At 39.0% G+C, this 21,633-nt stretch overlaps 3 protein-coding genes across 4 annotated transcripts; all 3 read left to right on the top strand.

The window, feature by feature from the left end:
• The first annotated feature begins 866 nt into the window (after positions 1 to 866).
• On the top strand, positions 867 to 5,027 carry LOC101166142 (reticulon-4 receptor-like 2). Its single transcript, XM_004073270.4, has 4 exons — positions 867 to 1,042; positions 2,167 to 2,393; positions 2,487 to 2,720; positions 3,081 to 5,027. The coding sequence occupies exons 1-4, from the start codon at positions 994 to 996 to the stop codon at positions 3,951 to 3,953; spliced, it is 1,383 nt and encodes a 460-aa protein (XP_004073318.1). The 5' UTR covers positions 867 to 993; the 3' UTR covers positions 3,954 to 5,027.
• A 5,400-nt stretch (positions 5,028 to 10,427) lies between these two features.
• selenoh (selenoprotein H) lies at positions 10,428 to 12,576 on the top strand. The gene is made up of 5 exons (XM_004073269.3): positions 10,428 to 10,562; positions 10,814 to 10,940; positions 11,076 to 11,218; positions 11,428 to 11,546; positions 12,371 to 12,576. The coding sequence occupies exons 1-4, from the start codon at positions 10,547 to 10,549 to the stop codon at positions 11,532 to 11,534; spliced, it is 393 nt and encodes a 130-aa protein (XP_004073317.2). The 5' UTR covers positions 10,428 to 10,546; the 3' UTR covers positions 11,535 to 11,546; positions 12,371 to 12,576.
• Positions 12,577 to 15,002: 2,426 nt separating this feature from the next.
• On the top strand, positions 15,003 to 17,812 carry clp1 (cleavage and polyadenylation factor I subunit 1). 2 transcript variants are annotated; one of them, XM_004073240.4, is made up of 6 exons: positions 15,003 to 15,092; positions 15,393 to 15,667; positions 15,761 to 15,868; positions 15,961 to 16,080; positions 16,742 to 16,879; positions 16,982 to 17,812. In XM_004073240.4, exons 2-6 carry the CDS (start codon positions 15,395 to 15,397, stop codon positions 17,666 to 17,668), a joined length of 1,326 nt encoding a protein of 441 aa, XP_004073288.1. In that variant the 5' UTR covers positions 15,003 to 15,092; positions 15,393 to 15,394; the 3' UTR covers positions 17,669 to 17,812. The 2 variants fall into 2 exon arrangements, with proteins under 2 accessions (XP_004073288.1, XP_004073289.1); XM_004073241.4 differs by lacking the exon at positions 15,003 to 15,092 and adding an exon at positions 15,101 to 15,193.
• Positions 17,813 to 21,633: the final 3,821 nt, after the last annotated feature.

The following is a 21,633-nucleotide window of genomic DNA, read 5'->3' as shown; positions in this document are numbered from 1 at the left end:
AAAAAAGGACCGGTTTTTGGGAGATTTTGGACTCCTGTTATTCCATCAAATTTATTTGTGGTTGCTATGATAAACGAAGCAATAAAGAGAATGAATGCTGTTTATCTAACTTGTTGTCCGGCATGTACTGTACCACAACAATTTGTCAGTGTCCTGTCATCTCTCCCCCCTCACACAAATGTAACCGGTCCATATGTTGCCTTAGATCATTTTGCTCCACCGCTGGGCTTCCCTTTCATGTTCATCTGTTCCTATGACATGTAGGCGGCTCTCGGCTTTTTTCCAAAGTGGCCCACACTGAACAAAGAAGTTCAGTTAATATTGCCAAATGAGTTTTCCCACCTCTTCTGCTGAGTCTACAATGAGCGGATGAAACCACAAAGGAGCCAAATCATTGTCATAGTAAATTAACTCCTGATTTTCTCCAGGACCTGAGTAGTTTGATGTTGCCAGTAGCCCACATCCCACCTCCAGCCTTCTAGGTCTGTTTTTCCTCCCACACGACCTTGGTTTTACATGAACAACTGGGCTGACTTGCTGTAGTAAGAAAATGTAGCGTTTATTCTTGAAAGAATAGCAGCAACGATGCCTCTTTTCACATATTCTGAGATTAATCCAAGGAAGCCTTAACCTTTAGAAGGGTCAACAGGCTTGTGGTGACCAGCGCACTAAATTGCATGGCAAACAAATAGAATCTCTTTTGGAAAGCGGAGCCATGTGACCATTATGATAGCCCTCCCTTTCTACTGCCTTTCTTGTCGTTTCCTCCGGAGGCAGCCACCCCTCCTCCTCGGATGACGCGGAGAGGATCCTGCGCTGCCCACAGAGGTGGGCGATGAGCCGACCGCGGGTATAAACAGCTTCCAGGGACTCTTGCATGTCACTGCGTGGAGCCGCAGGGACTCGGACACCAGAGCTGAACCTCAGCAGAGATAGCAGCAAGCAGGCACATCCACGCTGCGCAGGCTAACTCGCTTTCGGCTTTGGTTCGAGATGGAGATTCGTTGCTCCGTGAGGGCTTCCAGCGCCCGCAACTTTAAAAGTAAGTTACTCAGCATCTTGAATATTTTCTTGAAGAGATGTTGTTGAATCTTGACAGCTTTTAACTCACGATTCTGTTCAAGTTACGCCTAAAAAGCTGAGTTAAAACAGCCCAACTCATGTGGTTTTATTTGGTGCGTAAAACACGCAGAAACTACGTTTACGCACACCTTTTAAAGTTGCAAATGCTTTTTTATTTAATGCAAAACTTTACTTTCTGAGTCTTTGACCTAGGTACGTCTTCAAACACGAAATATCACGTTTTGTGATCAAAATAACCAAAGCTTTTGCCACCACGGTTAGATTTTTGCTTATCCAGTCTGTCCAAATAGCTTTCACGCACCGAGAGTTGCCATCGGTTGACCTGTGCGCGCACAACCTTAAAACTTTAATCCTGATCTTGCTTAGTCATCTGACGAAATAAACTCTAGAAAACTATCTTGTTTGTCTCGTAACTTGAAGCTCTGGTACTCTGTGTAGCGTTCAGCAGCACGCACAGTGCAACCTTTCAAGGGGTCAAGGGGTTAGATGCTGGAAAATCTTACGCACAGAAAATGAATGGGAACTTCATGACTTTTTAATGCTTGTACAATTCCAGAGTTGACCACTTCTGTACATAGCCACCTGAGCTGTACCAAGAAGCTTCCAAATTATTAATGATATTTGAAACGTATCTGGATCTTCTTACCTTATGTGCCCCCTGCTGTGGCATGTCCGTGGAAACATCCTTTGTATGTAAATATGCAGAACTCATATCTATTGTTTTACAACTTTTTAGTTAAAAATATGTGTTTTGAAACAGATTTGTAACCTCAAAATCTAGGATTACATCACATGAAGAGATTATGTGGTTATGAATAAGTTGGTGATTTATTTTTCTTCCTGTTATGTAGCCTGATGAATTATATATGAAGCTCAAAGTTCCCTTTAACAAGTCGCAGGTGCAAGCACAGCCAAAAAGGAATCACAACAGGTTTGACAGAACAAAAAGCTGATGGAAAAAGCCTTTCTGTCTTTGTCTGCCACTCAAGCGCTGCTGCATCCCTCCTTCGTACAGTTTAAATAAACAATTTTTTGTCTTCGTCCCAGCATTAATTATCGACATTTGTTTCTCTTTTTCTCCAGGTGGACTGATACTGTGGTTGGTTCTGTGGCTGGTGGTGGTGAAGCCAGGCGGGGTTTCTGCATGCCCCAGATTATGTGTTTGTTACCCCACGCCCATGACGGTCAGCTGTCAGTCCCAGAACCTCACCATAGTGCCAGCTGGTGTGCCCTACGACTCACAACGGGTTTTCCTGCAAAACAACCGCATCACAGAGCTTCGCGCAGACTCTTTCGGCTTTGAGACACAAGTAAGTGTTGCTGTTTTTTCCCCAATACTATTTGTCCCATCCCATTTAAAAAAAAAAATGTCCTCATTCATGTCTCACTAAATTCTTCTGCAGGTGCTTTGGCTGTATGGAAACAACATCACATGGATTGAGGCTGGAGCTTTCAGTAACCTCCGAATACTTGAGGAGCTAGATCTGGGTGACAATCCTTCTCTGCGGCACCTGGAAGGTGGAGCATTTAGGGGCTTGGAGAAGCTGCAGAGCCTGCACATGCACCGCTGCAAGCTGGCAACTCTCCCCCATGACATCTTCCACAAACTGTATAGCCTGCAGTTTCTGTACCTGCAGGTAAAGAGAACATGAACACATATAAAAATGTAAACGTTTGCTTTACAGTTACTTCATTGACGAATTTGATACAATGAAAGTATCTGATTCACTTGATCTGGAGTTTACCGTACTGCAAATGTTTAAAGATTGCTTTAGCCTCAGTGACTTTTTTCTTTCTGAAAACCTGTTGCAAAAAGGTAATACTACATCATGTTTAATTTGTAGTCATGGAACCTGTATTTATCCAAACTGAGCTTAAGATGAAATTATGAAAATTTGATTTGTATTGTAAAACCAAATAACTGATTTTTTTTTTAATTGATTTTACAAAACAAACAAATCTTCAGCATTTTCATGAATTTTTTTGTGTTTTCACAGGAAAACCAACTCCACTTCCTGCAGGATGATCTGTTCTCTGATCTGGTCAACCTGACCCATCTCTTCCTCCATGGAAATCGTATCCGTGCTCTGTCTGAAAATGTCTTCAGAGGCCTGGTCAACCTGGACCGCCTCCTGCTCCATGACAACCGCATCCGGCAGGTCAATCGGCGGGCCTTCCGTGATTTGGGCCGCCTAACTATCCTTTACTTGTTCAATAACTCCATAGCTGAGCTGCCAGGCCAGACCATGAAAGACGTTCAGGGTATTCAGTTCCTCCGCCTTAACGGCAACCCCTGGTCCTGCGGTTGTGAGGCCCGTGCCCTGTGGGAGTGGTTTCGCAAGGCTCGCATCTCCTCTTCAGAGCTTGTGTGCATCTCACCAACTCAGCGCCGGGGCCAGGACCTTAGATTCCTTCGCGAAATGGACTTTGCCAACTGCCCTCTGCCTGATCCAGGCTCTCTGGCTGGAAGCACCACAACCACATTCAGCACCAAGACCCGCTGGTGGTTCTCCAAGAACAAGCCGGCATCTGCATCTAAGTCCTCCTATCAAAAGAGCACAGAAGGAGTAAAGTCCTTCCCCTTCCCCCCGATCAAGCCTCAGTACCCCCCTAAAATCCCCTCTGAGGTCATTCCCTCAAAGTATGAGCTATCAGAGGATGAGGCAGCGCTCCCCAAACTGGAACCAGAAGAATACTGGGCCAACTATGGGAATGAAGACTCCTCCATCCGCTGCTTTGAGCTGGAGTGTGCTCCAAGTTATGACAGTGCAGCTTTTCCTTCATCATCCTCCTCAACCATCACCCCATCCCTGCTCTACCTGCTCTCCCTTTCTGTAGCCACATTTTTCCTCCATTTCCTCTTCAGCTGAACTGCTTTCTTTTCCAAAGTCCCTTTTGACTCTGATCTCTTCTGCTGATTTTTGGTTTTTTTCTTCCAACTAAAAACTGTATGCTAGTTCTATTCTCCTGGACATTCAGGAGGAGCAACACGGATGCAGAAGACAGGCAAGGAGACAAAGAGATGCAAGGGTTAGATGATTCGAATTAGAGAAGAGCAAAGTATCAATGCTGATAGTTGCTCTGTAGTTCGTGGCATGATAAAGGTAAAGTAAAGTAAACAATGCAGACATTGTGGCGCATCATCACAGCTGCACAGGAGTCAGCGCTCGCCATCTCATCTCAACTTGGATTATCAGATGAAATGAAACTGGTTAGACTAAAATAATGTACATAAGGGAAATGAAGACATGCAAATCTCACGTGGATATTGGCCTTACTGTAAATACCACATATGTACATACATCCACTGTACATTGTATATTAAACTAGCTGGATTTGTACTTTTATTAAACGGCTGCTTTTAGTGATAAAAAATGATATGGATATGATTAGAGCGCAAAAAGAAGGCAAATTCAATGTGGGACTGGGTTTCATTTTATATCTTTGTTTGTCTCAGTTAATCTAAGAACTCACCTGGACACAACACTTAAGGGAGTTCCTCAGATTCCTCAGATTGTGTGTTTTTATTTTTTATTGGTATATATGTTTGAAGCTTTTAGACAAATGACCAGAAGAAGTTTTGATCACTCTCTAAAGTTGAACAAAAGTCTAAAAGGCGATCAACCCAAAGGGTCTTGGAGCAGGTTATAAAAGAAACCACCTGAGTCCAGCACCACTCTCTGTGTTGTGTAACCCTTTAGGTCACCGCTTTTTTCTCATCCTAACTAATAATGAAGGTCAAACTAGGTCATTATTTGTGGATGACATGTGTTCCCTGTCAGTGTCACTTGTTAAATATCTGTCCAACCTGAATCTTGACTGTCAGTTTCTGATTTGAACATGGAAGATACTTGATGTTGAGTGGTTCTGTGTTTTTCCACGAAAAATAACTGCTATTAAAGTGTTTTACTTTGTTATAAAATAAAGACAAACAGAAATGAAGGCATTTCTTGTCGTGTCATCACTGTGTACTGTTCCCTATAAGGATGAAAATACAAAACCATAAACAGCTCAAATGTGGCAAAACTTTAAAAACTGACAATTAAGTACTAGTTTAAATAGGAGAGTAAACGTTTTTCACATTTTTTTCTTTTGGTCTTTTATAAACAATTTTGCTGACAGAACAAGCAAAAAAATATCTTATAAAGCTTCATTTGGGAAAGATCAAACAACAAAAGCAATGTCATGTGTTTTTAATGTAAAAAAATAAAAGAACCTAAAAAGGAGTTCCAGTTTATGGTAGCTCTTTCACAAAGATATCCATAGATCAGGGATTTTTCTTTTCACACCTTCATGATAAAATGTTTGGAAATCCTTGGATCGCAATTTTAACACCAAGCAGATTGGTGACTGTTCCGCATCTGTGCACGCAATTGTGAACTGTGTCAGGAGGCTCACGTGCGCTCTAAGAGGAGGAAATTGAACAAATATGGACAGTAATTGCCCACCCCAGTCTTTTTTCTCACCATGTGCAGTTACACAGCTATATCAGGGCGCACAGCATTATGAATACAGATGAATAATTTCTCACTCTTGGTATGTGTGTGTGTACGTGTGTGTGTGTGTCTGTGTGTGTTTAAGGGTTCAGTGGGTGGGCTGAGATGTGATTCAGGGAGGGAACACACCAGGATGAAAATGTGTTGATGTGTCCCGGAATCAGCACACCCCCTCAACAGACCAGCTCTCACCATTGCAATCATTATGGTGATGATCACAGTCCTGCATGTGTGTGCAAGTTCATGTGCACACACGTGTGCAAAAAAGACAGAGCCACCAACATCCAGATTAAATATACGGTGTTCCCAAAATGGAGACCTAACTGATTCCATTCATCCTTCCTGCATCACGGAAAGAGTAGCCCTGGTAAGAATTAAAGGTGACAACATTTGTATCGCTGAAATTTCCTTATTTTTTAAGAACTTGCTTGAAAATTGCTCACGTTTTTATTTATATCTACTGCAATGAACAGTTTCAACTGAGACATATGCAAAGAAAAGTCAAAACGCTGAAACTCTCTCTATCCCAACTAATCCTTGAGAGAATGACACGGCTTAAAGGAGATTGGTCTTTTATTGAGTCCAAATCAGTGACAAATCAAGGCTCTGTCTAGCTGTTCAATCAATTTAAATCCTGGTAATTCTGCAGATTTCTCTGAAAATACTCCACACACTGGCCCAAAAAGGGCACCTGTTACTCCACTGAGTTTCAGCTTGGGCCAACTCTTTTTTTTTTCTTAGTCTGTGCATGGTTGCCTAGCAACTGCTCGGAGGCAGGAAGCAATCTGACCCTGTGAACTCACTAAAACAGCAAAACCAGAAATGGATCAGATAAAATGTGAATGCATTAAAACTAGATATGCTTCTTTTCTTCAGCATCATGATTGTGCATTTTTTATTTCAGATGCGGAGTTGTACTTAACGCACATGCACGGCATCACTCTATACATTTTGCATCATGTCAAACAAATGTTTTTTCAGACAAAATATTTAGCAATGGATGCATTTTACAAAAACGTTTTTCATTTTTGTAAAATGTTTCTTCATCAATCATTTCATTGATTATAATTGTTGTTAAAAATACTTTTTTGGTACCTATTTTATGCTAACGTTTAATAGCTGCATTAAAACAATGAAATTAAAATGCTAATTTAGAGATTTTTGGTAGTTTTCTTAAGTTTAAACAGCCTTTATAGCAAAGTAAAGCTGTTTTTGAATTTTTTTTTTTAATTTTTTTTTGTTTTAAGTAAAGGGCCTGCAGATCCCAAACTTAAGAACCAGTTTGCTGCCATTGCTTCCTCTTTCCTGGCCATCACACAATTTGTTGTGTAAAGCAGTTTCATGGGCGGTTACAGGATTTTTATTCTTTTTTGTGCAGGAGTCAAAAGCAAGTCATTACTGGAGAATTTTTCTCTGATGCAGCATGCCTACTCAATCTCTCCCCGGCTTTCGCATCCTCCTTTTAAGCATCAACTTTCCTTCCTCTTTCTTTTTTTCTCCTCTTCTGCTTTTGATTTGCTGTCACTGGCTTTGTCTTGAGCCCCCTCACTCCAGCACATCTCTCCTCCTATCGTTCCCAAAACTGTTATGCGCGCTGTGCAAGTCCGAGTTGACGTGCTTGTTTGCGTGTTTGCTGACGTTCACCTTCACATGTGTTGTTTGCAGAGGATGAACCCAGAATCACATGGACGTCAGACGGTCCAAGAAAGGAAGGACGCCGGCTGGGAGACTTTCTGGAGGATTAAATAGATCCTTTGCCTCCCACAGCATGAATATATTAAACTTGAGGAATTACATTAAACATACACCAAGCATCTAAACTGCTCATTTCTTGTGATCATTTCAATGTTCCTCAGTCTACATTCTGGAGAAAATGGAAATAGTTACAGAGTGAACTGTAAAAAATTTCTTTAAACTAACATTGTTACAATTTGATGTCTCTGCATTGAGAAAAGACTGAAATGATCCTAAATGCATTTTATGTGTGAAAAAGAAAGTATTTTACATTAAAAATACAATGGCACATAGGACCTTACAATAAAACCTTTTTCGCAGTTGTCCCACAGTTTAAACAAAAGGAGACTTTTTCATTTTATTTTGCACCATGAAAGTGTCTTAGCAGAAAGTGGGGCATGAAGCCAATCCAGCAAATGTAAATCACATCTTTTTCACTCATCAAAGTGTCTCCACAATAGCAATCTGACTGAAAAATACAGCTGTGATAAATTAAAATGGTTTTAGTTATTGGGAATATGCCAAGATGAGGTGTTAAAATCCACAAGCAAACCTGACTTTTTTTTCTCAATATTTCTGTGACATACCATGACATATAAAAAATAGAGTATGGAAATTCAAAAAGTTGCACATTTGTTTGTTTTGTTTTTTTTCTCTGTGCAGAGCTTTTAATCCCGGGTGTAAACTATAAACACAGAAAATTAGGGTGCAAGGTAAAAAAAAGGCTCAACCTCATCCAAAAACACAAAACATATGTGCTTTGTGTCAATGTGACAAAAAATTGGTCCACTTGATACAAAGATTAAAGTTACGCGTTTGTTCCTATTGAAATAAAATGATTTTAAAACAGTTAATTTTGTTTTATTTGCATAATTTGGAACCTCTTACATTCAGTTTTCTGCCATCTTAAAAGATGGAAGACCAAAGAGATCAGAAATGATTAGGAACATTTTTTTTTTAATTTATTTAGAACTAATAAAATAAAAAATAAACATCATAAACAGCTGTTTAGCGAGATGCAATGTTTGAAAAAGGTTTTGGATGAAGTTTAACAACTTATCGAGTCCTAGCTCTGTTTTTCCAACTTAAATTCAAATAAAATTTATACCAGCAGCATTTTTACAGAATTATAAACACATACACTGAAAGCAATCAATAATCTTCAAAAAAAGTTTTAAATTACATATTAATTAATCTTGTTTTGTCCCTCACTATATCATTTTTTATTATTACTTAGTATTTTTTTTTTATTGGCAATTTGTAATGTCTTCTCAGCAGCTCTTCCGTAGGTGAACCCATCTTTAATTAACCAGTGAAATTAACCAGTTCTCCAAATTTTTATATTTTTATTTGTCAAACAGTGAGTTTGCCGACTCTATGTACAGAAGATGTGGTGACTATTCTTTTGGCTTCTCTTCAACAACAGTTAACACCCAATAATCAGCCAAATTGCCCATAACATTTGGAGATGATGAGCTTTTTTATGAAAATGAGATGTGAATTCATTTACTGCGTGTATTTTCATGTACCGATAAAATACCCACAAAGATTTGTGATGTGTGGGGGCAACAGACCTAGCCAAGAGTCCCTCAAAATAAAGAATAATGAATAAAAAATATAGAAGAGCAAGGCGTTCAGAGGGTTCATCAGTCTGTCTAATCCTCTGAAGGTTTACACACAGCTAAAAACAGACATCCAAAACAGACCGGCAGACAAATGAAATAATAATAAGGCCCCTGAGATTTGATGTATATATTCCTGTTGGGATTCACAAGAGGTAAACAAGGTGATCGCAGACAAATACATTAAGGGCTGGACAAAAGGGCGTAGCTAACGTGAGGAAATCTACAGTTTGCTGGAAACAAAAGAACAAAAGCAGAGGGTTTAGATGAGCATTTGAGTCATCCCATCCTCCTCCTCCTTCTGAGACTTCATTCTGGCAACAAACGCATCTTGTGACGTCTTTTGGACAATAAAGCCACTTTTTCTGCCCATAAAAGTAAAACAGAGGGATGCTATTCTGGTGACAACATATTTACTCTTGACTTTGGAGTAATCAGAGACATCCGTCTGTTGCTCCTGTCTGTCACTTTCTTCCTGTTTGTTTGATTTGCTCTAAACAAGTGGAGATTATGAAAACTATTTGCAATTCCGAAAGTACAACTTGTTGCACATGCACTGATAGAAAAAGTAACATTCCTTCATCTGGGATAAGATTAAAAATATCGTCCAGAAAATTAAAAAAGTCGGTCTCTGTGTCCAATTTGAAAAACCCCTGTTTGAATTTTTAGAACATGTTACTAAATCTGTGATACAAATACAAATGCAGGAAAAAGCAATTCCTTTCATGGACCTGCTATTATGTGTAAACTTCAAGCAGAGAATTTACCTACAGATGTTGCAATATAGCTCTTTGTTTTTTCATTTATGAAAAAGTTGAGTTGTTTTCCTTTTTGTTCTGTAACTACAAATTAAGTTGATTATTTGTCACACCCCTATAAAACAAAGCTCTTGTGTTTGTGATTTCGTTTATGGTTTAGTAAAAAAGAAAACAACTTCAGCATGAAAGATAGAAAACAAAGGAGAGAATGGAGAGTTTATTGGAGTGATATTGGACAGCAGTGGCTCAGGCGGTTTAGCAGGTCGGCCAATAATCAAAGGGTCAGCGTTTCGATCTCCACTCCCCCTCAACTGTTGTGTCCGTGGGCTAGACACTTCTGCCTCCCTGCTTCCAGTGTGGTTCCACTGGTGTATGAATGCTATGGTGGTGGTCAGAGGGGCCATAGGTGCCAACTGGCAGACACACCTCTGTCAGTCTGTCAGCTGTGGCTACATCCGTAGCTCACCGTCACTAAGTATGAATGAGGAGTGAAAAAATGATGGACACATTGTAAGTGCTTTGAGCGTCTGGAAAAGCACAGATAAACCCAATCCATTATAGCTCCATTTTAAAACAAAGTCGTCAATATCTTAAGTGCACCTTTAAGACTCTTTTAATTGAAAGTGGATTTGTGGTTGAGACCATTCGCTCATACATGAGACCATGCCTTGCTGTTATTCTTGCTGTAACGATTTAAGGGAATAGTTAAAGTTAGACGAAGAGTGAATCTGCTCGCCCGTATCCATACCAGTAGGTGGCGGTAATGCGCCTCAGCGCTGTATGCAATACGCCATAAAACAACACCAGAAGTAGAAAGCCGCTCGCGCGCAAAACAGCACACCCAACAACAGCGATGGCGTCCAAAGCAGGCAAGTGTGTAGTTTAAAAAAAGAAGGTTAAAAATAAATATACATTTTAACAGGTTAAGGGAAATAAGAACTTTTAGGTTTCAGCTTAAATTGGATGTGTTTCTCTGGACTTCATCATGTTGTTTGTTTAAAATTTTCCCTTTTGGATAAATTACTATTTAAAAAAACATGATGATGTACACTGCATTTTCCATTAATTAATCTAAGGATGACTTAAAATTACAAGTGACCTTTCAAACATGAATATTTAGGTCGTCGAGGGACGAAACGCAAAGTAGAGGCTAAAAAGGAAGAAGACAAAACTTCTACTGAAGAGAAAAAGGCCAGAGGAGAAAATGCCCATGAAGAGGCTGGTTTGAAGGTGCTCATTGAACATTGGTGAGGATATCCACAACACTGGAACCAACAAACACTGGCTTCCTTTATCTGCTTTTCTGCTTTCAAAATGTTGAATATCTCCCTTAATGAAAGCCGCCACAGCACTGAATTAATGGATATGTTACTTTTCGGCAGTAAAAGCTGACGCGTTTACGGGCGGAATGCAGAGGAGGTGAAGTCTGCCCTCCTGGCTGCCCGCCCTGAGCTGACGGTGGTCTGCAACCCGGAGAAACCCCGCAGGAACAGCTTTGAGATCACTCTGCTGGATGGAGCCAAAGGTGAAAGAGGATGAGACAGCACATCCGAGACTAAATCTGCCATTTGGTGCCCAAGGGAAGACCCTGCTCTAAAGCGACCCAGTTTTTAGCAGCATTATTTAAGGAGCTCTGAATATGTTCTGCTCGTATTCCACATACCAACAGCAAAGGATTTTGAAACAATCTCTTGCTGCTATTGGTAATATGTTTTCTATGTCTGATCTTTGTAGAAACCTCTTTGTGGACGGGGATAAAGAAGGGTCCACCTCGAAAGCTGAAGTTCCCCCAACCTGATGATGTAGTTGCTGCTTTCAAAGATGCTTTGAAGACTGAATAGGTGGCCGTGCAGGTTTGTCAACATTAAACAAGGATTTTAATTTAAAATGTTCCCTGTGTATTTCATAATATTATCACATTTCTGAGCTAAAATTTAGAAAATTAGCGTTTTGGGGATGAGTTTCTAAAGGTCCCACTCCAATTATATTTGTGTTGGTCCTAAAAGTCTCTCCAGCGATCTTTTAATTATGATTGCTGATGCTGTTTTTAGCCCAAGTCAAGAAACCTGTGTCGTTTTTTAAGACACTTTCTGCAGAGCAGCAGTAGTTCATTAGAAACATCCCTCAGATTTGTGGATGGGACTGTTGACGTAACCCTACGCTGATATCCTGTCATTCCTTTGTTTACACTCTCTCCTGCTAGCTTACAGCCGCTCACAAGCCCAACCCAACATTACCCATGCAACAAAACTGGCAAACAATATCACAGCCATCCAACCGTACAGATTTGAGCCAGATGCCAACTCAGACGAGGAAAATGAAGACATTAATGTATCCAGTTGTTTGCAAGTGGATGCATCAAAATTTGAGCGTAGCAGGGAGACTTTAGCCTGCCCATTCAAGATGCTGTCACACATGAGCTTTTTCACACTGCTGGACTTTTATCAGCTTCTGATCCATCACGATTTGAACAAAGAAACACAGTTTTAATCTTCAATACGTTATATGTCCTCCATTATGACAGAAATGTACAAGAACATGTTAAAAATACTATGTTCATTGGAGAGGGCCTTAAAGAGCTGTTGTGTTCTAGATGCTGTGGCAATCCCTAACAGGATGAGCCAAAAGGTGAACAATAACATAATATGATGTTTAAAAAAATCTTTCTCATCTGTAGGAAATGTGATTGGTGGAAGCATAATGATGAAGAGTGATGAAGGAGATCTTCTCAGTCCCTCTTCTGACAAACTGAGCTCCAACCTATGACTTCTTCTGGGCACACACTGCCACCTAGTGGATCATCTCAGCTATTTCAAATCTTTGTTGAAAGTTTTTGTGCCTTTTTTATTGGTGTTGCTTATTAATAAAAGAAAATAATCTGTTGTTGTTTTTGTTTGTTTTTTGTCTAAGAGAGAAATTTAAAAAGAAAAAGCTTCATAAACTAGCAATAAAGCTGAAACTTTTCAGAAAATACATCAGAGGGAAAATCATTCCATTTATGTTTTATTTCATTTTTATTTACTATCATTAAAACGCTTTTACTTTGGTTAAAATTAACACACATTTGGCCCTGCCATTAAATACTTTCCAAAAAAGTGATTTTTTTTTTTTACTTTTTGACTGGTGATTACAGGACAAAATATTACAGATAAATGCAGCAGGTTTTCTTCAGAAATTCAGTTCCTAATTTCAATGATGCATGATATCTTATTCTCATATATGGTGTAAAATGGGCCATTCATCATTGCTAATAAAATCATCAGATTTCTTTAAAAAAATGTATATGTAAAGTTATGTTTAAGTGTAAAAAGGAATTTACCCTATTTTTTCCACAGGTCCATCTGTTAAACTGTTCTTCCCTCTGGCCTGTCATAATGGTTATTAGTCTTTTTATGGGAGTGATACCTGATATATTTCAATTTTACTCCAATAAGTCCAAATTGTAAGATATGGCAGTAGTTAATTTTTTACATCCAGCCATGACAAGTATAAATTAAAGTATGGGTATGCTAATTTTGAACACGGATGAATATATTTCCTTAAAAAGGGTCTGATTCTGCCCAGACACAGTTAAGACCAGGGGCCTCATTTATAAAACTTTGCGTAGGATTTGCGTCAGAAGTGGCGTACGGATGAAACATAGGACGTGCGTACGCACAGAAATATTCGGAGTTATAAAACCGTGCGCACGCACATCCTACGCATCTTTCCCTTAATAAATCACAACCGATTCTAAATGCTGCGCAGCTTTTGCGGCTACATGACACGCCCATAGTTGCCCATAAATAGTCCGTGAAACGCCCACAAATGAATATTCATTGATTGCGAAACCATGCCAAACACGGAGAGAAAATCAAAAAAACGTAACTTCACTCAATGTGAAGTAGAAGTTATCGTTGGCGAGGTGGAAAAGAGGAGAATAATGTTGTTTGGAGGGCACAGTGTGGGCATTACTAATGCCAAAAAGGCACGTGAGTGGCAAACGGCGGCAGACGCCGAAAATGCTGCAGCCTCACAACCTCGGACCGTGCCCGAAATAAAAAAGAAAAGGTCGGACATCAAAGTCGAGGCAAAAAAACGTCTAGCGCTGAACCCCCCCCCCCCCACACACACACACACACCCGTGTCTGCCACGAGTGTGTGTGTGTGTGTGGGGGGGGGGGGGGACACCGGAGCTGACCCCTCCTGATGAGAGACTGGCGGCAATAATTGGGGAATCCCTTTTAAGTGGAGTGGTGACTGAGGCGGAGGGGGACACCCACGCGCCAGATGCACCGGGTGACACACCCCCAAAAGCCCGCAGAGGAAGTCGGAACCGGCTCATAAGCCACTCGTCCTCGTTTGCCAGCAAGTCTCCTTGCTGTCTAAAGATGCGTTCACTCCGAATTCTTCCATTTGCCACATCTTCTAAGAGAGCAAGATCAGCCATTGTGCGTCATTACGCATTGTGATGGGGCATTTTATTTCCCTCCATTTAATTACATCTGACAAGCTACAGATGTCGGGAATAATCGACGTGGAAATGGGAAATTGTTCAGCGCAAATGTAATTTCTTGTTGCTTTCTGAATGGTCGAGACAAACGCCATACATTGTTTCATGAAAAATAAAACAAAATAAAGGCATATGCATGAATACCATAATTCTGTAGCTTATGAAGAAATATTTTACTATGAAAACAACTTTCCCCAGTGGAGAATTAATGCATCTCTCTCTATCTATCCATCTGTCTGTCTGATTGCTCCTATATCTGCTCCGCCAGACGGACACATTGACGGGAATATCAGTTGTGTACATTATTTCGTTCTGTTAACTATATTATTTATATTATTTATGAGGATGAATTGCACAACATGCCAATATTGCAGAACATATTTCACTTTTCTTTTTGCAAATATGTGCTCATTTGAATTTCTGTTGTAATTTTTGTTTGATTTTTTTGTTTGTTTCACTGCTGATCGATCAAACGGGTGTTCGTGTAGGCTGTTAATTGTAAGACTTGCTTTGTGAAGTCTTCATGTTATTTATCAGAGGCAGTATTGTCATTTTCACTTTCACGTGTTTCTTCCATCTGCCGACGGCGTCGCCGTTTCTCATTTCATCCGTTTTTGTGCGTACGCCTGGGTCAGAGCTTGCGTGAAGGACCGCACATTTTCCCGTCAAGTTTGCTTTTTATAAATCTCAACTATTGCGTAGAGAGTGGCGTACGCCTTCTTTTGTGCGTACGCAACGTTTATAAATGAGGCCCCTGGAATCAAAACAGAATCAGTTTATAGAAAAATCACGAAATATAAATCACAACCACGAGGGGGCAGCAATGCAGCGAGCGAGAACGCTGTTCTTTCTTACTATTGGTTGCTAGAGTCTTGACGTCATCATCCTGCGACGAACATCTCACTGGGTACACAATTTTTTGGTTCTGTGCTTAAGCTTTGTATATATCAGTATAAGGACGCGAATTATACAGTTTTGTATTCATTAAGCAAATTTGAAGACATTTAGGTGATCTCTGTTATTATTTATATTTGTTCGACATAAAACCCCACATTTCTTCCTTTCCTGCTAATCATCAGTTAGCTTGCCTTGTCGTGTGTTGTTTGACCATTTATTAATTAATGTTGCATTTACCTTTAACTTAACGATATTGTTGTTTTACATGTTGCACCCTGTTATGATTATATAACACCGTTTCTTTCTACAGCGATGGCAACAGAGTCTGTAGAAAAAACTAGCGACGATGCTCCGGCTAACGGCAAAGATTGCACCCGATTCGACTTGGAGAAGGAGACCGAGCTTCGGTTTGAGGTGGAAGCAGGAGAGGCCGCGGAGCAAGTGGAGCTGGAACTCCTGTCGGGACTGGCTGAAGTGTTCGGTTCAGAACTGAACCGCAACAAGAAGTACGTGTTTGGACCAGGATCCAAAATAGCTGTTTTCACCTGGCAAGGATGCAGTGTGAATCTTCATGGAAAGCCAGAGGTGAGTTTAGGATGAAATAAATAATCAGTCTTTTCTGTCCAGTTCTCCATATTAACTTCGAAACATCACCTATTATTTTTTTTTTAACCTCAGGTGGCCTATGTGTCTAAAGATACTCCCATGCTGCTCTACCTGAACACCCACGCTGCCCTGGAACAGATGAGAAAACAAGCAGAACGGGAAAATGAGAGGGGACCAAGGGTGAGGAGCAGCCAGATGGCTAAAATCCCCCCCTATAAATGTAACTTCTCTGTATATTTTGTATTACAAATACATATTTGCTGGCTTTCCAGGTGATGGTGGTGGGTCCCACAGATGTAGGGAAGTCAACAGTGTGTCGAATGCTTCTCAACTACGCTGTCAGGGTTGGCAGGAGACCAACCCTTGTGGAACTGGATGTTGGACAAAGTGGTGTAAGTACATTTAAAGTTGCACAACTTTAAATGTTTTAACCTCGCTACTATAGTCCAGGGAATGGTGTTAGATAGTATAAGACAAGTTGTGCAGACCTAATCTTTATAGTTTTTAAAGTTTTCCCAATGTAAATGGTTTAAATTAAGAAACAAAGCTTGTTATCACTTGTTAGTTCTGAAAATTAATCGTCTTGTCCTCTGTTATCCATAATGCTAAGTAGTATTTGGTTTCATTTATTCATATAAAAAAACTGCATATTTTCAGTGATAAATCAAAAATGTGTGTTTGAGATATTTGTACATCAATGACTAATTTCAATGTTTTCTAGGCATCATCTTTGAATGTCAAGGAGTTACCAAAACACTAGTCACAATCTTGTTGCTCATTGGTCTTTTTTTTCTTTCTTTCTTTTTTTTTTAGCTATTGTACTTCTAAGATGGTTGAACTGTTACTTGTTGTAACATGTGTTTCTGTATAATGACTTGCTGCAAGTACATTTGTTAGTTTTTTTTTTGTTTCCTGTTACAAAAAGTACATTATTTTATTTGTAGGATGCAGATTATTTGTCTTTGTAAACCTGCAATGTAAATGTTGAACAGTTCAGATTTCATTGTGTAATGAATTTACAGTAAGGTGTGACTAAACTTTGTTCTCTCTTAGGTGTCAGTACCAGGGACGGTGTCAGCGCTGTGCATTGAACGGCCGGCGGATGTGGAGGAGGGCTTCTCTGTCCAGGCTCCTCTGGTCTACCACTTTGGCTCCACCACTCCAGGCACCAACATTAAACTTTATAACAAGGTTAGAAGATTGTAGATATACAGTCATTTTATGTTTGTCATTGGCTGTCATCATTTATGCTGTTATTTTCTACTGCTTTTGTGTTTTTATCACTGTGGTTAGCTGACATCCTGCCTCGCTGAGATGTTTTCCCAGCGCTGTGAGGTAAACAGGAAGGCCAGCGTAGGAGGCTGCATCATCAACACCTGCGGCTGGGTGAAGGGTTCAGGATACCAGGCTTTGGTCCACTGTGCCTCCACCTTTCAGGTGGATGTGGTGCTGGTTTTGGACCACGAAAGGCTCTACAATGAGCTTAAACGCGACCTGCCCCACTTTGTGCGAGTTGTACTTCTGCCCAAGTCTGGGGGGGTGGTGGAGCGCTCCAAAGAGTGCCGGCGGGACACCAGGGATGAAAAGATCCGCGAGTATTTCTATGGATTCCGTGGAGTGTCCTACTACCCCTTTTCCTATGAGGTGCGCTTCTCTGACGTCCGCATTTACAAAATTGGTGCACCGTCTATCCCAGACTCGTGCTTACCTCTAGGGATGTCTCAGGACGATACGCAGCTAAAGCTGGTGCCTGTCACACCAGGGAGAGACCTGACGTACCATGTTCTGAGCGTGAGCAGCGTTGACGACGGAGACGAAGGTGCAAGAAAGAGCATTGTGGAGATTCCTGTGTGTGGTTTTATTGTGGTAACTTTTGTTGACACTCAGACACAGGTGATGAAAGTGTTATCCCCAGCACCCAGACCTCTCCCCAGACACACTCTGCTTATCATGGACATACGCTTTATGGACATGAAGTAATGCAGAACATACTTGAAGTGAGGAGAGATGGGTGCATTTGTTTAAAAGTTTTTGGTGTTTTGTAAAAAACCTCTGTAACAAAGTACCTCAGCAATTTGTTGTAAATGATGACATATTTTTAAACTTTTATGTACAAATGCAAAATCTGTCATGTCATTTTTTTCAGTTCCTTAAATAAAAAAAGTATTCTTTGTTATGGAAAGAAAAAAAGTATCTTTTGTATTTATTTTCGTTTAAAAGAACAAAGATTTAGCATTCATTGTTTAGTGTGTGGTTAATCTGAGTCATTTTTCTATGTTTATCCAGAAATTGTCAAGATTTTCTTAGAAACTGTCATTCCTTTTTTTTTCTTCGTTTACCTTGCGTCAGGTGCAAAATATTAGAAAACGAATCCTTGCAAAACTTCTCCTTTTATGATTAGTTTTCAAAATGTAGACTTAATAGTGCACTAATGTTAAAAAATTCAATTGTAAAAACTACGTAATGTAAGTTTAAAAAATTCTGAATTTTCCAATGGGAGCAACCAGCAACCACCCTTAAATCAAAAATAATGGACATTTTACATTTTAAAGTACTATAACAGACATTTTAGTACCTTTCTGACAGTTTAAAACAAGTAAAAGTGTTTAAATTAGAAGTTTGTCATACTTTTCAGTGAAAAAGTGAATGTCTAAAGTTTTGAAGTATGAATTAAAATAGGTTATGGAATATATTCCTAAATCATCTGTTTGGTGAAAAGGTGGCCTAAATTTCTTAGTGAAATGTCTGCTGGGAAACTTCAGTCCAATAAGTCAATTTTCTCAAGTTTTGTTACGCGAGACTTAATTCCACCACAACTTTTCTCTTCAAACTTGGATATAGTGCAAAAACTCTTACATTTTGCACAAAAACCAAACTTTATATTTACATAACTTCTATGATACTAAAATTAACAATGTAAATCCATTACTTGACGATAAAGAAGAATGGTAGACATATAATCATTTCATAGTTAAAAACACAGTTGTACCTCAAAAAAAGTTAGAGCTGGTTTTACATGAAGTCCACATTGTTGACATTAATTGATATGAAGTGTACAAACCGGTTTATTAGTACTCAGAGAACTGCAAATACTGTAACCAATGTAAACAGAGCCCTTAAGAAAAAGTTAATGGAATACAATCTTTTTATAACCTTATAGGTAGTCAAAGAATTAAAAATTAGATATTATCCAGTAAAGATTATTTTTGTCGATTTTTCCCTGTTTGTTAAAGTAAAAAAAAAAGCTCTTTCTGTCAGTGACATGGAGAACGGCTATAACATCTTTTTGTGGATTATTCTTTTGTCTTTATAATTTGGAAGGATCTACAACATACCTTAGAGCAGGGGTGTCAAACTCATTTTCACTGAGGGCCACTTCAGCATAGTGGTTGTCCTCAAAGGGCCAGATATGACTTATACGTGAAACTAAATGTAATGAAAAATAAATGTAACTACTCCTTAATGTAAAAAAAATCATGACTTATTTATTAGAACTTTTTAAAGTGTCAATTACAGTTCCAAAGAAAACATGTTTGCTTGTTACTCTAGCATTAAATCCTTTTACATTTTGTCCACTTATTGAAACCCACATAACTCCATTAATGATGGATCAAAGTTAATAAAGAAAAATAACATAAACTGAGCTAGAAAGAACATGTATTACACGTGTAACATTTTACAAAGAAAGGCTGCACACAGCCTTGCATCCAACTGATGGTTTGATGACAATTTTACAACAGGAGCTACACATAAATAATATGTAATCAACTAAAGAAACATTTTATTTTAAGAAATTAAAAACTTTTTTTTCTCCCGCGGGCCACATGAAATGACATGGTGGGCCACATTTGGCCCCCGGGCCTTGAGTTTGACTATAAGATATTATTTATCTTTAATGCTTCAAGTTTGCTTTCCAATGACACATATATAATAAACCTAATCATAAACCATACATTTTTCAAATATATTTACATAAATGAAAATAGTCAGCAAAATAAAAATTAATAACACATAATTTTAAAGAAGCTGACTTAAAAATATATGTATGATTTATTTAGAAAATTTTCAAATAAGGAAAAGAAAAGAAAAAGAAAGACAGAAAAAGGGATAAACTCCTCAAAGACAGAATTCAAAAACACAATCATAAAGAAAGAAAGAGAAAAATTAAAAATGTATAAATGGAACGTACCAGTTTAAAAAGAATATTACTTCTAATTAGCAGGTTCCTATTTTATTTTTTTCATACTTCAATGTTTATGTTGTGTTGGTTCTTCTGTTAGAAGACATAGTTAAACTGTTATATTCTTTGGTATTTGAGAAAAATTTCTTTACATGTATGTAAACTACACTAAGTAGTAGGGGTGTAGGGATGTATTGCGATATTTCAATCGAAGATCTAATAAATGTCAAGACGATATGTATTTAATTATTTATATGCCTCCTTCAGCATCTGACTCTTATTTTCCACCAAAACCCAGGCGACTAGTTTGCAGCACAGCACACTGGCCCTCTTTGAACTGCTCTAAACCGCAACAAAACAAGATCTCCAGAGAATCAGTTTGTGTTAAAAGCTAAATGTTCATTCAACCTCACAGTTTCTGGTTGTTACGATACATGTACTCCTTAGTTTGTGCTAAGGATGAGTACCCAACCAAAACTCTGTGCCACATTGCTGCCAGTACCATATGAAAAAGGGGATTCTTGAGCTTTGTATTGGGCTCCAGATGCTCTACGTCTGACACTTGAGATGTATCGCAATACATATCGTATTGGAAGAATCATGCCAGTAAACACTCCTACTATATATCCATTTGGTGTGCTTTGAATATTGTACTAAAATAATTCTGATACTTATACATACATACAACTATTACTAATGTTACTACTACTACTAATAATAATAATAACAATAGTAGTAATAACAATAATAGTAATAACAATAATAAAGAAAATAGCTTACAACTACAACTACCATTACTACTACTACTAATGACAAAATTAGTAATAAAAATAACAATAATAATAAAGCAAAAAGCTTAATGTTTTGTGTAAGTTTTTGTTGTACTTAAGATGTATTTACTCACAGTTGATAACGTAAATATTAAATGTTTTTACATAAAAATACGTCTTTTGAGATACTTCTTACGTGTAAGAACTGCGGAATCATATCGTATATATTAAAAGTAATGTAGAAATTGTTGGAAGCCACGCCCCTAATCCCTGATTGGCTGTTTGCCCCACCTGAGGAAGAGCTGAGCAGTTCCGGGTTTCTGATGTCGGCCTAGCAAGTGAGCTAAATCGTTTGCTAGCGGCTAGCCCAAGAAGGACTGGAACGACCACCACCCCAACAGGCAAGACAAAACACACATTTGATAAAACCTACACATTTTGTGTAGGTTTTAGTGTGGCCACTTTTTAGCCGAACGTCATACGTTTAGAGTTTTGAGTTCGCAATAAAAGGGTATGTGCCAGTGTGGAAGCTTCCCATGTTAGCCAGGTAATTACCGTTAGCGGACGCTCCTTGCTGTGGTAAAGGACTAAGTAGTGTCGCAAAAAAACAAACCATAACAACAACAAAAAAAACTTTCAAAGCTAGATGGAAGCCAGCGGAGTAATACCCGAGTACATCTCCTGATATACACATGATACTTGCTAAGTAGAAATGTTTGCCTGTGGGATCATAATCGTTTTGTGATCAGTTAAGGCAGCGTTAGTTGGTCTTGAGTGATTCCTTGTGGTGCATTGGCCTGCTGTTGAACGCTTGTGTTAATTATCGTTCAAAGAGTAACCCAAAGTTACTCTTCTGTGATATAAGGAAGATTCGCGAAAACTATATAAATTAACTCAGATAGACTCGAGCTGCCTAATTATGTCAGGATAGAGTGTTGAGGTGACATGGCAAGTATAAAGCTCGACACAGATATTGTTGGATTAACACCCTCTAT

The sequence above is a fragment of the Oryzias latipes genome, chromosome 10 (assembly GCF_002234675.1).
Source record: "Oryzias latipes chromosome 10, ASM223467v1".
NCBI lineage: Eukaryota > Metazoa > Chordata > Actinopteri > Beloniformes > Adrianichthyidae > Oryzias > Oryzias latipes.
Note: the sequence above shows the minus strand (reverse complement) of the source record. Positions and strands in the feature narration are given on the sequence as shown.

Excerpts from the sequence above, each read along its gene's own strand:
- LOC101166142 (XM_004073270.4), top strand. The coding sequence starts at position 994 with ATGGAGATTCGTTGCTCCGTGAGGGCTTCCAGCGCCCGCAACTTTAAA. Across the intron at positions 1,043-2,166 it reads CAGCGCCCGCAACTTTAAAA|GTGGACTGATACTGTGGTTG; the intron begins GTAAGTTACTCA and ends CTTTTTCTCCAG. Across the intron at positions 2,394-2,486 it reads CTTTCGGCTTTGAGACACAA|GTGCTTTGGCTGTATGGAAA; the intron begins GTAAGTGTTGCT and ends ATTCTTCTGCAG.
- clp1 (XM_004073240.4), top strand. The coding sequence starts at position 15,395 with ATGGCAACAGAGTCTGTAGAAAAAACTAGCGACGATGCTCCGGCTAAC. Across the intron at positions 15,869-15,960 it reads AAAATGAGAGGGGACCAAGG|GTGATGGTGGTGGGTCCCAC; the intron begins GTGAGGAGCAGC and ends CTGGCTTTCCAG. Across the intron at positions 16,081-16,741 it reads TGGATGTTGGACAAAGTGGT|GTGTCAGTACCAGGGACGGT; the intron begins GTAAGTACATTT and ends GTTCTCTCTTAG.